This window comes from Camelina sativa, chromosome 17, assembly GCF_000633955.1.
Source record: "Camelina sativa cultivar DH55 chromosome 17, Cs, whole genome shotgun sequence".
Lineage (NCBI taxonomy): Eukaryota > Viridiplantae > Streptophyta > Magnoliopsida > Brassicales > Brassicaceae > Camelina > Camelina sativa.
In genome coordinates, this window is record NC_025701.1 from 30,531,487 (window position 1) to 30,550,057 (window position 18,571).

Sequence of the window (18,571 nt, forward strand, 5' to 3'; positions counted from 1 at the left end):
AAAGGATTGTGGGATTTGAGTAAGGAATGTTGATGCTTATCATGGTTAAGTATAAGAAGTAAGTTCTTGAGTCAGGTAAATGAAGAGTGCGAATAAGAATCATCAAGCAGTTGAGTGAGTTCCCTGTTTTCAAACCTCTTTCACAGGTCTAAGTTTATGTTTTGCTTGAGGGCAAGCAAAGGCTAAGTCTGGGGGAGTTGATATATCATGGTTTTTGTGGTTTTAACCATGATATAAGGAGTCTTTTAGAGTCTTTTGATGTGTTTTCTAGAATGTTTTTGAGTCTTTACATGTTTTCTAGGATTTTGGCATGAAAGAAGCAAAATGGAGCAATTTGGATCATTTTGGAGGATCAATTCAGAAGAAACGAACTTGGAGTCAGAACAGAGAGGGAGTGTCGATCGACACTGCCTTAGCATCGATCGACACCATGTTCAGCCGATGAAGAATCACAAATTTGGAAGTTTTACAAATTTGCCCGAAGTTTTCCATATTTGCAACACAAGTCCCTGACGTGTTTTAGGACATATAAATAATATTTTTAGGTTTTCCAAACCATAAGTTGTATTCTATCAAGTTTTATTTTTCCTGCAACCCTGAGAGATTTTTGACAGCTATTGGAGAGAGATCTGAACTCTTTGAGAGAAGAATTCCTAAACTCCTTCTTACTCTTTTAATATCTATTGCTTATTATTCAGAATTATGTTTTGTTCTTCATTGAATATGTCTGAGTAGTTTGCTTGTTAGGTTTAGGATTTTTCACAGGGATTTTATGAATTATTAGATCCGTTTATTTAGGATTCATTATCTTTCTAGATCTTCATCATATGTTGTTCTTCACAATAATTCTTGTTTGATCACCTAGAATTGTTATCTTAGGAAAATAAATTGATATGAGAATGTAATTGGTTTCCTGATTAAACCATTAATGAACAAAATTATTTCTTGCAAAGAAATTTGATTTAATAATTTTGTGAACAATCTAAACCTGATTTTATTACTGATTTTTAACCTAGAATTTTACAAAGAGATTTGGATTTTCTGGTTTTAAATCTAGATATTATTTGTAGTGAGAACTGATTTAATTTACAAGAGTGTTCAGAATTCTAAATCTGTTCTTAATTGTTTGAATCCTAATTTATTGATTGATTTAATATTTCATAATTTCCTGAGAAATTCCCTAGGCTTAGCTTTTTGATCTTCTGAATTTACAACAATTTTATTTAATATTTTGCATTTCTTTTATTTTAATTCAAATTATTTTGTTTAGCTTAATTATAAAACTCTATAATTTATTGTGTAGTCTTGAGTCCTTGTGGAATTCGACCCCTAAGTACTGCAGTGATCTCTTAATTTGAGAGAGTAGATCTAGGGTAAATTTGAGCATATCAGGAGTCCATGACGACATATGATGTTTTTCCATATGAAATTGGTCACGTCCAGGGACTGGATCCTTGTGAAAGACTCTGCTTCCACCCATTTGGTGAAGTAATCGGTTAGCACAAGGACGAACTTCTTGGATTTCGACGCCGAAAGAGGCCTATAGCGTCCATGGCCCAGCGCATGAAAGGATACGGAGCTGTAACGGTATTCAGCAGTTCAGGCGGGACATGTCGCATTGGTCCATGACACTGGCAAGCTTCGCACTTTGCCAAGAAGGCTTCACAGTCGGCAATCATAGTTGGCCAGTAATGTCCATCCTTCTTGATCTTTAAGGCGAGTGCACGTCCGCCAGAGTGGTTGCCACCTTCACCTTCATGCACTTCCATCATGATTCGTTCGGCCTCGTCGCGAGTAACGCAGGTAAGGAACACTCCGGATGAACTTCGGCGATACAAATCTCCATCCAATAAGATGTATTTGGCGCTTCGGGCTTTTAAACGCCGAGCTGCCCAGCGATCCGGCGGGACGACTCCATCGGAGATGTAAAGTTTAATCTCAATTTGTCAATCGTCAGGTGGCTTCGTGACATCTGTCAGGTCTTCTGTCGGTTCGTCGACTTCCATTGGGACTGAGTTGTCATTGATTACAGATATCAGGCTGACTAGAACGACGCTGGGAGCTTCGATGCATTCAACTGGGATGGTACGCCGCAAATCAGGGTCAGAGCAGTTCGCCAAGGCTGCGAGAGCGTCGGCTGACGCGTTTTCATTTCGCGGGACCTTCGTCAGAGAAAAATAGGTGAATTCCCCGGACAATGCTCAGACCAACTGACGATATGCCCCCATTCGCTTGTTCTTGGCATCAAATTCGCCGCTGAACTGGCTGACTACCAATTGGGAGTCGCAGAAGACTTGCAAGTGTGTTACCCCGAGTCCTAGTGCTAGTTGAAGTCTAGCAATAACAACCTCGTACTCCGTTTTGTTGTTTGATGCTTTGAAGTTGAGTTTTAATGCTTGCTCGAGTACTTCACCAGTGGGAGATCGGAGAATGAGTCCCATGCCGGTTCCTTGATTTGTCGACGAACCATCGACAAACATCGTCCAATGTTCCTCCTTAGGGGTAAGATGACCAAGTTAAGGAGACAGCTCGGTGATGAAGTCGGCTAGGACTTGAGACTTCAGGCTTGGACAAGAGCGGTATTCGATATTGTATTCGCTTAGTTCGACCGCCCACTTCCAACGACGGAATGCGACTGGAAGAAGGGTCTAAGTTTCCGTGCGGCGATGATCATAGCGAGGGCCAACTTTTCCAGCTTGGGATATCGTGATTCTACATCGTTAAATGCTTTGCTCGTGTAGAAGATAGGTTTTTGATCTCCGCAATCGTCTCGGACCAATACGCCGCTGACTGCCGAACTGGAGACTGAGACGTAAAGGTACAATGTTTCGCCATCTTCAGGTTTGACTAGCAGTGGATGGCAGGTCAGATACTCCTTCAACTGCCGAAAGGCGATCTCGCAGTCTTCGTCCCAATGAAAGTCCTTGTTTCCACGGAGGAGTTGGTAAAAAGGAAGGCATTTATCCGTTGACCGAGAAATGAAGCGATTTAGAACGGCGATTTGGCCGGTCAGTCGTTGCACCTCTCGTTTGTTGGTCGGCGATGGCAGTCCCAATATGGCTACGATCTGTTTAGGATTTTCCTCTATTTCTTGTTTGGTAACGATATATCCCAGGAATTCGCCCAAGGTGACCCCAAACGTGCATTTCGTTGGATTCAGCTTCATCTGGAACAAATCCAAGATATCGAAGCATTCAGCAAGATGCTGAATATGTTGCTTTGCGATCAGAGACTTGACCAGTATGTCGTTGATATAGACCTCCATAGTTTGTCCGAGCAGATCAGCAAACATCATGTTCACCAGTCGTTGGTAGGCTGCTCCGGCGTTCTTTTGTCCGAACGACATTACCTTATAACAGTAGGTCCCCCTATCTGTGATGAATGCTGTTTTCTCACGGTCGCTTAAACTCATGGCGATCTGGTTGTAACCCGAAAAGGCATCCATGAACGAGTGCAGTTGGTTTTCGGCCGTGGCTTCGACGAGACGGTTTATGTGTGGCAAGGGAAAGCTATTTTTAGGGCACGCCTTGTTGAGGTCGATGAAATCCACGTAGACTCTCCACTTGCCGTTCTTCTTTTTAACCACGACAGGATTAGCCAACCAATCTGGATATTGGACCTCAACTATTTGATCTGCTTTGTGTAGTCGTTCGACTTCGTCCTGTACCGCTTTTGCTCGATCTGGGCCCAACCGCCTGCGTTTTTGCCTGATTGGTTTGTACGTGGGGTCGACGTTGAGGCTGTGGCAGATGACTTCGGAGCTTATTCTGACCATGTCCTTTGTCGACCTAGCAAATGTGGAGGACCGAGATTGTAGAAAGGCGATCAACTTCGTCTTTATGTGATCCTCAAGTTCGGCCCCGATGCCAACAGTTCGTGAGGAGTCGGAGGGATCGATGTTTGCCTGGATGATCCGACATTCCGGAGATTTGAGACGATCACGCTCTGGCTTATGGGGACCAGTAAGATGGTCCCCGCTCTGTAATTGCTATGCGTCCTCCGTTTTCCTTTGCTTTTTTTCGATTATGGAGCAAGATCAAGCCATCCTTTGATCGCTGTAGAGGGTACAGATCCATGTGGTGGTCGGGAACTTAAGGCAAAGATGGTAGGTCGACGGTACGGCTTGCATTACGTATATTCATGGTGCCCCTAGAATAGCGTTGTAAATTGGGGGCGCATCGATGACCACGAACTTAGTCTTTCGGGTCACTCCGCCAGCTTGCACTTGTAGTTTCACATCGCCCATCGACATTTTAGTGATCCCATCATAGCCGGTTAATGTCCGAGTCTCGGGTTTCACCTGTTCTGGTGTGACCCCCATTTTTTCTAGCGTTTGCCAGAATAATACATTGACGGTGCTTCCAGTATCGACCAGGACTCTTTCGACGTCGAACTCGCCCATAGCTACTTTGATGACCAAGGGATCCGGATGAGGGTGTTGGATTCCTTTGGCGTCCTCTGGTGTGAATGATATGGGGTCTCTGCAGAGCGGAGGTTCGTTCGAAGCTGCCTGAAGACTGCATACTTGGCGCGCCCTTTTCTTTAATGCTCGAACGGAGTCAGCACAATCCTCTGGTGGGCCGAGTATCATAGTTATTCAACCTCGGAGAGGGGAGAGGGGAATTGGCGCACAATCCTCTGCCCTCTCTGTCGCTTTGGAGGACTAGGTAGTTCGTCCTCCTGGGGCATTTTTTCTTGACGATTTGCGAGTACTTGGTTGGCTAGCTGTTGAGTATCATTAGCCGGGTTGTTGTTCACGTAACCTCGTCCGCCGCCTCCTGCATCGCGGCCACCATTAGATCGACCACCTCGCCATCCTCTACGGCGACCTTTGCCGCCGCGGATGCTTTTGGGCTGAAAGACGGCTTCGACTTCACCAGAAAGGTACTTTCCATACAGGTAGTTCTTTAGATGGACGCACTCGTGCGTGGAGTGGTCGGCGATCATGTGGAAATCGCAGTATAACTCTTTTGGGTCGGATGGTTGCTTGTTTTGGCCATCCACTATGGAGACCGCGTGAACGACGCCCTTCTTCCAATCCTGAGGGTCGTGATGCTTTCAAGGCTCATGGTGCTTGTCACGAGTTTTAGCCTTCGGGAGATACGACGACTGTACGATCGTTTTTGTGGCTATTTCGGCATCCTCGTCTTCAACGAGTGCAAATCTGGAGGCTCGATGTAGCGCGTCATCGAGGTCCTTGGGTTCCCGGATGTTGAGGTCCTTCTGTAATGGTGATCCAGGAATCAGGCCCTTCCTGAAGGCAGCAATTGCGGCGTCTTCTAGGATAGAGACGTTTGCCAGCTTTTCTTTAAATCTGCCCAGGAAACTGCCGATGGGCTCGCCGGGTTCTTGGGTCATTTCCCAGGGATCTGAACTCGCCACACCACGCTCGATGAAGATTCGATAATGCTTGAGGAAAGCCGTTGACAATTGGGTGAAGTTGTTGATTGAGTTCGACCCGAGCCTTGTGAACCAAGTCAAGGCGGGTCCGGAGAGGCTATCGACGAACAGCTGGCAATACCCAATATCCCTTTGTTCGTCGGTAAATCGTGCATTTGCCACGGTTGCCATGAAAGATGTCATGAAAAGGACTGGATCCTTATCTCCAAGGTAGGTTGGGAGCTTCAGCTTGACGTTCGGTATGGCGGTTTGCAGAATTCGCTGAGTGAAGGGAGTTCGTCGGGTGACTTCGACAATCCTGTCGATCTCTGGAGCTGTGTTGATAGCTCGATGGAGAAGCCAGCTCATGCCGTGAATCTGCGATTGGATCTCTTCGATCTCGAGGCAAGGTCCCGTGCTTGTTGAGGGGGCGACCGTGGTAATCGGAGTCTCACGGTTCCGTGAGTTTGAGTTTGATGGTTGGATGCTCGATGTGGCCAAGGGGGGAAGAATCCTTCGCTCCGACTGGTTGACCGTTGGTATGTCCGAGAAGTCGAGACGACGAGTGAGATCGCCTGTCCCGAGTGAAGGTGAGTTCCCCGCAGAGGTTGGTGATGGGGTCGCCTGGGTTATGACGGTATTAACTCTGCGGTTGGTGTCAGAGATCATCTGATAGATCTCCTTTGTCATTGTACCGAACAAGATCTTGAAGTCTTCCATGGAGACGACCTACGGGTTTTGGGCCGCTGTCGTAGTGCGATCAGGGAGATTCTCGGTTTGGGCTCCAAGTTGTTGTTTCGTGGCACACATCGTTCCCTCGTTCGAGGGTTGTTCGTCTGAACGCTCCGCATCGAGGTTGACTGGTTGCTCACGAGTTCGCCTTGTCCCTTGGCTGGGCTCTCCTTCTGATCTGATCACCACTGGGAGTTCGGGGCAGTTATCGGTTGGGTTAACTGATGGGGTTAACTGATGGGGTGACGTTACGCCTTGTCCCTTGGCTGTCGTTTGCGTGGTTGGGACGTCACCTTGTGCTTTGGTGTTGTCTTGAGATGATGCGAGACCCGTGACGTCAGATGCACTTGAGGAAGTGCGGTTCGCGCCGGTGATGTCGTCGTTGGTAACTGGAGACATTGTCGGGTGTTTTGGAAAAACTTCTGGTCGAGTTACTTCGAGAGATTAGCTTGTAAAGGCGATTTTGCGTCCCCACAGACGGCGCCAATTGTAGAAACTAGGTTTTCACAATGAATTTGTTTAGTGAGGGAAACAAATTCAAGGAAGTAATCTCTCTAGAAACTTGATCTAAGCTTTTGAAATAAAAAAGGGTTTAAATCTCTTAGAAATCGAATTAGGGTTTTGCTAAGAACAATGAAAGAATCGATTATTGTATTAGATACTGGATGCATTACAATAGAGAAGTCTCCACTTATTTATACATTTCTCTAGATATATTGACTTTCCTTATAACTCGAACTAAGATAAGGAAAGTTGCTTCTTTCCTCGAGTCGGCCACCGCGCGAATTGGGAAGTCGGTTCTTCGTCTTAAAGGCTAGGTTTCCCTCTTCCGAACAGGCCTCAAATAATATCCAATTGGGTTCTTAACCAGATTCCTGGTTAAATAATCGAATTACCTTTCTGGTTTAGTTCGGTATGTTGGGGGTGCTAAATCCCGCACCAACAAGTATAATAGGATATTTTTATTCCCTCTTTTGTAAGTTGAAGTGCATCGTTATCACTTCTTACAACTATATACTGTAAACACGTGTTATATATGGGGAAAAGGGCCATTTCAGACCCGTACACACTCTGAAAGTGCGAATTGCTACCTGTACAAATAAGGAGTGCCAATTTATACATGTACCCTAAGACATTTCAAATTTCATACCTATACTCACAAAATTGAGCCAATTTCACAGTCCACGTTAACGGAATTAAGTCAACCGTTAGAGATACTGACTCAGAGTCCACGTAAAATGCAAAAACGACGTCGTTTTGTTTTCTTCGAAAAAAAATTGTGGAATAACTACACACTAGAGGTTCGAACCCACCACCTCTTCCGTATTTAGCATAGGGCTTAACCAGTTTATCCCACAACAATTCTTGAAAGAAACATACAAACTTATTAATATAAACCTAAGGTAGCAACCATCAAAATCGAAAAAAATTGTGGAAATCCCCACTGCGCGGGTTGAACCCAGGTACTCAGATACAGACAGCATAGCACTTAACCAACTGATCCCACAACAATCCTCGGTAATAACACACAACTTTATCTTTATAAACCTATAAGGTATCTAAGTCCCAATTAAATGAATTTGAATTGGGGAAAAAATAAAAATCCTAGGGTTCTTCTTCTTCTCTCAAATATAACTGATAAATTTATAAATTTATATTTAAATTATAAATTTATAATTTATAAATGAGAATTAAATATAAATTTATAAATTAAATATAACTGAGAATATATTTATAAATTCAGATATTTATCTGAGTACCTGGGTTCGACCCGTGGCAGTGAGGATTGTTGTGGGATAAACTGGTTAAGTCCTATGCTAAATACAGAAGAGGTCGTGGGTTCGAACCTCTAGTGTGTAGTTATTCCACAATTTTTTTTCGAAGAAAACAAAACAACGTCGTTTTTGCATTTTACGTAGACTCTGAGTCAGTATCTCTAACAGTTGACTTAATTCCGTTAACGTGGACTGTGAAATTGGCTCAATTTTGTGTGTATAGGTATGAAATTTGAAATGTCTTAGGGTACATGTATAAATTGACACTCCTTATTTGTACAGGTAGCAATTCGCACTTTCGAAATGTGTACGGGTATGAAATGGCCCTTTTCCCGTTATATATGGGTATAGTGTCTTATTAAATTGGGGAATTGGAGTCGAAAGAAAAGGAAGATGATGATGACTCACGAGTCATGATCATGACCAAGACATTCTATTAGTTTTTTTTTATGCTCTTTACAACTCACTCGATATCAAACCTATGTAGAATTTAACTAATGTTTTTCCTTTAAAAAGTTACAAGATTCTATTATTCTATAATTAATTTGTACATTACACACTTGACCAAAAAAAAAAATCTGTACATGATATTATTGGTTAATATAGTGGAAAACTGTTGTACCCTCGTAGTAATGCGTAATGACTGCGTGCAGTGAACCATTCTCTAAAAGTCTAATAAAGAATTCTCTTTTTTTTTTTTTTAATAAAAGGAAGTACACAACATTATTTTGGTAGACTTTATAATTTTAATAAATGGTTATAATTGGTTACAAATAGGTTATACATAGGTTATAGATTAATCCATATATTAATTGGTTACAAGTTGATAGTTCATATATTAACGGTAATAAATAAAACCTTAATTGTAACCGAAAATCTTAAACGGGATATTCCAAATTGATATTTCATGGATATTCCAAACTTTATTTTCGGAAGATCACGTTGTTTCTAAGGATCTACAATCACAATATTATCAATTTATTTTCCTGAGATTTTATTGATAGACCACAACGTTAACCAAATTATTAAAAGGAATAAAAATATACTATCAATCATAAAAAGAAAGTACCTAACTTTTTTTTTGTATAAAAAAAGAAGTACACAACTTTTTTTTATAAAATATATAATTTTTATAAGTTGATTACAAAATAGATAATATATTAAATATAGGTTGGTTAAAAAAAAGGTTATAGATGAAATCAGTGGGCTATATGAAATTACGAATACAGTTAAGAATATTTCAAAGAATCCTCTTAAAGATAATATTCCAATGATTTATACAATTTCCAAAAAAAATCTTGATTATTCCATATATTGTTATACCATATATAGTGTTAGGCATAAAAATATATTATTAAGCATAAAAAGGAATAAAATTTTGGCAATTAGTCACACTTAATCGTGATTTCCGAGATTTTATTGTGGATTTCAAAATAAAATATGACCTAACACCCTTCCAAGCTTTTAATATAAATCAATGTCTTTAAAACCGGATCGGAAAGTGAACCGGAAGTCTTTCGGGTCACTGGGTCAACAAGTCGGACCGATTGAATTACGGGTCAATTAGTTTATTAGTTTGATTACATTTTATGAATATAACATCTACTTTTCTATAAATATATGAATAAAACATACATAGTTAAGTACTAAATAACTAAAATTAAACTTTTAAATAATTAGATAAAATAACTAACTGATTCTTTTATAAATAACAACATTTATTTTTAATTTTGTTTGAGTTTAAAGTGTGACCAAAATAAAATATTTTAATTTGAGACCGACAACCCGGTCCGATCCGCCGGTTCAACCACCGGTTCACAGGTTTTTAGTGGGTTTTTCTGGTTTTTTGGGGGTTTTATTTGTTAGGTTTTTAGAGGTTACCCGTACCGGAATACCTATCGGATTATGGTTGGATCGAACCGACCGGCCGGTCTGGTCCTGGTTAAAAAATATTGTTATAAATCATTCAGATCTCCATTCACCAAAATACATCTCTCATATTCATACAAAAATAATAACAATAATAAAAACAATCGTTTTTCAATTTACAATGCTAAACCGTCTTATAAATCATATTTTATTTTGAAATTATAATACAGAGAAAAGGAATTTCAATCTGTGCTCTAGCACGGATCCAAATCTAGTTATCAACTATGTGTACGATACTCAATTTTTTTTTGTCCGATAATATATATTTAATACTTTCTTCTTACATGTACTACTTTCTTATGTAAAAATACATTTAAATGAAGTAAATTCCTTTGACCAAAAAAAAAAAATGAAGTAAATTCCTATATTTTGTTTCTGTAATGAAGGTTTATAGATATTAAATTAGCGGACTAACTATTGCAGTCGTGTTATTTTGTTCGCTTTTATTCATCTTAACTTTTCGTTCGCGTCTTTTCAATATAACATTTTATATATGTCTTCTTGTCGTAATTCGTAAAATATTTTGTAATTTCTGAAAATGAATAAATGCAATCTACAGTCATGTCTTCTCTTCTTAACCTTACAGTCATATTTTTGTATATTTTATGAACCGTTATAACTTATTCTCTAGTTGTCAAATATGATATGTAAATAATTATATTTTTAATTTTTTTTAAAAGGTAAAATTATGAATACATTGTATAAGATACTATAAATTTCTTTAATAATCGTATAACAAATTACAAATATTAAAAATATTAATTGAGAACCATTCATAAATTGACATAATGATTTGTTTAAATTCATTTCTATTAATTATTTTAATCCTTTTTAGCTTAACTCAAACATAATTCTATTACTTCATAAAAATTGAATATAAATATTACTATTCAGTCAATCATTAAGAAAATCACCAATCCTCTCAAATTTGAATATAACTAAACAGAAAATTATCACATATTTTATTTATTTGAATCAAAACTCAGTTATATATTCATAAAAAAAAAATACATCTATATTCATAAAGGCAGTATTGTAAATGTATATGTAATACAAACAACTATCGTTTTATAGATGAAAAACAACCTATAGTCATTAAACATTTTGTCAATTATAATAGATTATATATATATGGTTAATCCAATACTGAATGCATTTATTACTAATTTTTCTCAGCGTAAGATGCTGGTTAATTATCCCGAGTCACACATAAATATATAATATAATAAATATGAGAGGGGAACAATAATAGTTAGAACTTATAACAATAATATTTAGGTGTATGATGTAGCATTATAATGTGCGCGTCTAAAGAAGATGGTCGGCCAAAGACGGCCGGGTTCATTGCTCTCAAATGCTCCTCTTTTTTTTGGCAGTCAGAATCCAAAACCTTTTCAAACTTTTATAATATTTCATATTCAATATCTTTTATTGTTAAGATTTCAATTTGAGTGTATAATGACTAGAACTAAATATACAAATTCCCTTAATCTATATGAAGTTGTAGATAAGTCTTTGTCGCCAAGATAGTTTATTGGACAATCATCTAAACCGTCAATCTTTCTGTTCATCACCAATTTTCCATCTCCCAATAAACTGAATATTCCCAACTGTGGAAAATATAATAGAACAAACTGTGATATTTTATTTTTAGTTTTACCTTAAAAAAAATAGAAATATAGAAATCCATATTGTTTTCTATAATACAATTAGTTTTCTAATCAAAAAGCATGGAGTAGACAAATATATATATATATATATATATATACTTGTGACAAAAAAAAAAAAACAAACATATACGAGCCAATATGCTCTCATTTTCTGAAAAAAACCAACTTGAACCATATTTTTTAACATCTAAAAACAAAAATTTCGGTTTGGATTTATACCAATAGAATGATAACCCTCGATGAATAGATGGTTGTATACCTAGAGACTGAATATAATTAAATATTACAACGATTAACAAAATATATCAAACTGCAATAAATTTCTCACAGTGATGAGACGTCATTTCTAACAAATTCTCTTTTAACTAATACAAATATAAAGAAAATTTAAATACAATAGTGAGAAGTTAATTATATATAGATTTCTAAAGATGTGAACATTTGAATAGACACAATTGTTTGTAAAAGACACAACTCTATATTCAACAGACAAAAATATTTAGAGAGACGCAACTGTGAAAAATTTCTGTCAAAAATTGAAAATAAAGAAAATTTGAATACAATAATGAGAAATCACTTATATATAAATTATAAAGATGTCAACATTTGAATAGACACAACTGTTTGTAGGAGACACAACTCTACCTTTAACAGATGCAATTTTTTAGAGAAATGCAACCGTTGAAATTTTCTGTAATATATATATATATATATATATATATATATATTATGAAAAGGTACAACAAAAAATCACAACTGTAGTTAGCATTTTTTCATATTGTTACTATTATATTTGAATACAATGATGAGAAGTTATTATATATAGATTTTTAAAGATGCGAATATTTGAATAGACACAACTGTTTGTAAAAGACATAAATGTATATTCAACAGACGCAACTTTTTAGAGATACACAACTGTAAAAAAAATTCTGTCGAAACTATAAATTAAAGAAAATTTGAATACAAAGATGAGAAGTTACTTATATATAAATTAATAAAGATGCGAACATTTGAATAGACACAATTGTTTGTAAAAGACACAATTCTACATTTAACAGATGCAACTTTTTAGAGAGACGCAACCGTTGAAATTTTCTGTCAAAAATATTAAAAAAAGAATATTTGAATACAGTGATGAGAAGTCATTTATATATAAATTTCTATAGATGTGAACATTTGAATAGACACAACTGTTTGTAAGGGACACAACTCTACATTTAACAGATGCAAATTTTTATAAAGATGCAACTGTTGAACTGTTGAAATTTTCTATCAAAATAAAATAAAATATATATATAACGGAAAGGTACGACGAAAAGTCGCAACTCTATAAAAAGTATAAGTTTGATTTATTTTTAACCATAAAAAAGTTTAAAAATATGTGTATAGTACGTAAAACCATAGTGGATATGGGGACTTATGCCGTGTGGTTATGGCAAGTGTGGTGGAGGAGCTAAGATAGGCCAGATCTGGGAAGGGAAAGGGGAAGAAGAGAAAGAAAGTGAAAGGAAGATGAAGACAAAGGTTATGTGAAGGAGCCAACAAACCAAGAATCCATATAAACTAAGAAAGCTTCAATAAGAATTAAACTCAAAGATTTTTGTGTGTTACTCTCTGGCCAAGTAACTGATGGAAAGTGGTGCAATTTATGCTAAGAAACATGAACAGTTCTAAGATGGGTTATTGAGGGCATCTTTTAAAGGTCGTAAGGATGTCCGATCGAGCTGAAGCCTTTATGTGGCTGGACCGAGTGTGAGATTTGAAGTATTGTGCATAGAAAGAAGATTTAGAGGAATCTAGTTTCTTATAATTGTAATCTAAAACATCTAGCACCCAACAATAAATTTTGATCATCGTCAATACAGCAGCACCAACCCAAACCTGAGTTAGAGTTCGATACTCCAGAAGCCGTCTATTTACAACAGGGACGTTATAATAATTTTGCATATTTAATGTCAATGTATACCTATTTAAATAATTGATTAATCTCATTTTTTAAAACAAATTCATATAAGAATACCTGCGCATAGCGCGGGCTTATAATCTAGTTTTATTAAATAATTTTAGGGTACAATACTTTTATGACACTTAGTCTCTTCAAAAATATTAAGGTTATACTAGGGTTTCTAACTTCCTATACCCCCAAAATATAATTAGTCTCTTAAATGCAGTCGCTGGATATTTGCGGGCGGTGCAATAGCACATTGTCCAAAGGCCCAAACAAAATTCATTTTTAAGTTTTCTGTATGCCTAATATTTTTTTTTTTCCTCTGTTTCTTTTTTGGGTGAATTAGGTGAATAACCAAAAAAAAAATATAACAAACAAAGAATATAGCCACTTACTTGAAAAAAATTAGAAAATTAGGATCAAGGGTATGGTAAATTACATCCAGCAATGGTCCAACGATTCTCCGGCGGTGGTCTGGCAGTTTTCCGGCGATAGACTGGCGGTTCACCAGCGATGGTTTGGAGGTTCTCCGACGGTGGTCCGGCAGAATCCAAGCGGTGGCCCAGCAGAACCTCGGCGGTGGTCTGGCGGAACCCGGCGGTGGTCCGGCGGCTGGAAGTGATGTGAGGTTCTCCGGCGGTGGTCTGGCGGAACCCCGGCGATGGTCCGGCAGAACCCCGGCGGTGTTCCGGCAGTGGGCTGGTGGTCCGGCGGCCGGGTGGTTGTCCGGCGGCCAGAAGTAATGTGATGATGATAGGAGGGGAGATAGTTTGTGGTTGTAGAGGTAGGGACAAATTGATATATATTGTATATTATACATAGAATATATTAAGGGGCTGTTATTGGAGAGATGATTTCTAAATCCATATGGAATTGTAAATTTTAGAAATCAAAACAGATGGATTTCGAAATAACATGTTTTATCCTTGGATTTCAATCATTCTATTTTACACTATCAAATCCATTCAAATCCATATAAAACATAATGTGGATTTTGAAATCCAAAAACAAATCATTAAATGAATAACAGAGGATTTTAAAAAGTATTTGTAAATCATGGAACCAATAACACATGATTTTGATAAGCTTTAACAACCTTCCCACATGACAAGCTGTCACCCTGGTCGCCACCCTTTAACAACCTTCCCACATGACAAGCTGTCACCTTCCCACATGGCCAGCTTGGAGTCCGTTTGGGCGGCTAGCAGTGAAGTTAGTGGGCTAGCAGTGAGGCTAGGAGGGTCCACGGGACGGGTTGTCACAACTATTAAAGTTACGAGGAGCTTATTAAGATAAGACTTTGTGTTGTAATCCTAAAAGAACTAGGATTTACCATGTGGTATACCACGGGACAATTTTTGAATTTTATTTTTGTATATAAATTTTATGATTTTGTATTATAAGTAGTATGTATTTTCTTTGAATTAATTTTAATATATATGTTACAGTATTATGTATGTATACACAAATATATATTTATATTTTTTAGTTAATTATAATATAAGTTAGTGAATGTCTAACATGATATTTGTTTCTTGAGTTTTTTATTTTAATTCCCCTTCAACATGATTTGATGGTCTCCCCTTGTAACGACATACATTTAGAGATTTATTTTTCATGATGAATTGTGAAAGCCACACAAAACAGTATTTGTGTAGGATTATGCTTTCGATTTCATAAAATTTATATGCTTATAATATGTATTTTTAAGGTCTAAAATTAGTTTGACTATTATATATGGTTAAAAGTCGTATTCACAAAATAACCATAATTATTTGAAGTCTGATTATTAAAAATTAGTAGTTGTGAAAGTAAAATAATATTATATATATATATATATGTATATTAGATTTCTTATTTACATTTGCATAACATAGAAATTTGAAATTATAAAAAGTAAAGATAATGATACTTTGTATGTTCCAAATAATTTATCTATAAAATGTGTTTTCAATATTACAAATACTATAACCCAGCAAACTTAAACCCCGTTAATATAATTTGAGTGCTTCAAATTAAAATATATATATATATATATAATTGATTAGTCATTATTTCGAAATGTTAGCCATTTTGTTAGTTTCTTCAGATTTTTACATATAGACATAAGTCATAGTCTTTGTGTAGTATATCTTTTCACAAATAAAAGGCTGTGTAGAAACATGCAATACAAATTTGTAAAAAAAAAATCTAAATGAAACATAATCATCCGAGGCTCACATAGCTAGATAAGTTTTTACACACAGAAGAAAAAATCAAAATATCAAAATTTTTTTTAAAAAAGACTATCTAGGAAGTAGCCATCGAAGTAGTAGTTGTGTCTTCGGTAAGAGCTTAGAAAGGTGTGATCGAGTTTGATGCATTTCGGTGATATGAAGAGTATATATAGTACTTTGAGTAAAATGGTAAGGATTCTCTTAGTTTTTTGTATAAATTCTTGATGATCAAGTTTAAAAGATATAGGAAAACATTCAAGGAGAAGATTTTGGAAATAGTAGATTAGGCATATACTTCTTATATACTAAATTACTAGATTTTAACCCGCGGTACACCGCATGCATATAATTTTTATTATAATTTATATTTTATGTTGTATCTATTTGTTAAATATTAGATGTTTTGTAAATAGAGGAATAACTAAATTTTCCGATTGTTGTGCGGTCATTGACCATTTGTTTGTTATATATAACTTGTTTTGTTTAATGTTTGAGATTCTATTTGGATTTTAAATTATTATAAAAAAAAAATAAGAGATTTAAATACATAATCAGTAATTTATATGTTGTGATTAAGTCACATTTTTCCTAATGATTTAACTGTTTTACACAATCTTAGTTAAATCAACTTGATTTTATGTCAAATATTCTAATATTAGTAGCGTTCATTAATAATTAAATGAGGATTTAACCCATGTTAACACATATTTAATAATATTTTATCAATTCCAACATGTTCTCTTTATAATTCATCTACTATATAACCACATTACATAGTATTTAAGACTTTTTAAATTTTACATATTCGTAATAATTAAAATTTTTAAATTTTATATATGTTACTTATGATATTTAAATAAATGTCAATCAAAGTTTTTTTTTACGTTAAAGAATCAAAGTTCACAGGTTTTGAAAAATTAAATGAGAATTAAAATATTGTTTTCTTTGTTTGCGAATGATTCAAATATAGAATATCTTCAAAGCACAACAGAATATGTCGTTAAATATANAGGATTCTCTTAGTTTTTTGTATAAATTCTTGATGATCAAGTTTAAAAGATATAGGAAAACATTCAAGGAGAAGATTTTGGAAATAGTAGATTAGGCATATACTTCTTATATACTAAATTACTAGATTTTAACCCGCGGTACACCGCATGCATATAATTTTTATTATAATTTATATTTTATGTTGTATCTATTTGTTAAATATTAGATGTTTTGTAAATAGAGGAATAACTAAATTTTCCGATTGTTGTGCGGTCATTGACCATTTGTTTGTTATATATAACTTGTTTTGTTTAATGTTTGAGATTCTATTTGGATTTTAAATTATTATAAAAAAAAAATAAGAGATTTAAATACATAATCAGTAATTTATATGTTGTGATTAAGTCACATTTTTCCTAATGATTTAACTGTTTTACACAATCTTAGTTAAATCAACTTGATTTTATGTCAAATATTCTAATATTAGTAGCGTTCATTAATAATTAAATGAGGATTTAACCCATGTTAACACATATTTAATAATATTTTATCAATTCCAACATGTTCTCTTTATAATTCATCTACTATATAACCACATTACATAGTATTTAAGACTTTTTAAATTTTACATATTCGTAATAATTAAAATTTTTAAATTTTATATATGTTACTTATGATATTTAAATAAATGTCAATCAAAGTTTTTTTTTACGTTAAAGAATCAAAGTTCACAGGTTTTGAAAAATTAAATGAGAATTAAAATATTGTTTTCTTTGTTTGCGAATGATTCAAATATAGAATATCTTCAAAGCACAACAGAATATGTCGTTAAATATATGATAGTATATATTTCTATATTGGTTGCTGTTCTTTTATTAGTTGGAATGAAATGTAAAATATTTAGGAAACAAAATCTGGAATAACGTTAGTTTTAGAAAAATTTTAGGAGTTAATGTTGTAAATAAATTTTTAAATAAACAAAACTAAAAGGGCATAACACAAAATGTACTTCAAAAATGTTAATATAGATATATATCTTTTGATTTTTAAATATCGGTTATAACCAGTTATAAGCCTATAAACCCCAAAAAAATATTTTATTTATATATAGAATTATGTTAAGATTTTACTTTTATATTATTATTTGAAGTACATGATTTAAACCTTTTATTTTATAGATTTAACCCGTAGTATATATGTAAGTAAGTATTGATATTACATATACATACAACATATAATTAAAAGGTACAATTTTAATTCAAATCTAGTTCACTAATGTTAATTAATTTCATATAAATTTAATTTATGAAATATTGCAACAAACATATATGAAAATTTTTTTTTGTCAAACATATGTGAAAACCTTATAGAAGCAACAATTACGCTCTTTTGTGTTTATGAGATTTTTCACAATATATATTGTTAATTTCAGTATATTACACGTTGCTCCCTTAATCTCTTATCCTTAAATATCATTCTTCCCTTCACTTGTCTTTTTTTTTGCACTGCCTTCCTTTCAGTGTACTCTTCCAGTTCATATGTCACGAATGAGTTATCGAATGACGGCTAAACTGAAGACAAAAATTAATTGTCAAAACAGTGTAGAATTCACGACATAGAGTGAAAATTAGACTTAAGGCAAGATGGTTACGGAAGAATCTCATCTTCAATAGTACCCCTTTTTCCATGACCACTCCCTCACTTTGTAGATCATTTATTAACATCTTCAAGTAACAAAAAAAAGAAATCATAAAAAAGTTAAACAACCCAACCAAAATAGTAAACAAAACAAAAAGAAAGCTTACACATAACATGTCCCAGCGCTGATAAGCAACAGCAGACCTATGTGTATCAAAGGCAGGTCAGCTGACCTCCCCAAATTTTAAAATTTTCCTTAAGATCATGAGTTTTGTGTATTTGTATCCAGCC

At 35.1% G+C, this 18,571-nt stretch overlaps 2 protein-coding genes across 2 annotated transcripts in view; one reads left to right on the top strand and one right to left on the bottom strand.

Annotated features, from left to right (window-relative positions):
* LOC104759944 lies at positions 4,139-4,591 on the bottom strand. Its single transcript, XM_010482806.1, has one exon. It carries the CDS (start codon positions 4,589-4,591, stop codon positions 4,139-4,141), a length of 453 nt encoding a protein of 150 aa, XP_010481108.1.
* LOC104759945 (F-box protein At1g80960-like) overlaps positions 12,908-18,571 on the top strand; it is a 14,026-nt gene continuing 8,362 nt past the window's right edge. Inside the window, 1 exon segment of the mRNA XM_010482807.1 lies at positions 12,908-13,012. Within this exon segment, the coding sequence (XP_010481109.1) occupies positions 12,908-13,012 (105 nt within the window).

Bases quoted from the DNA above. Each gene is read 5' to 3' on its own strand.
- LOC104759944 (XM_010482806.1), bottom strand. From the start codon at position 4,591: ATGATACTCGGCCCACCAGAGGATTGTGCTGACTCCGTTCGAGCATTA.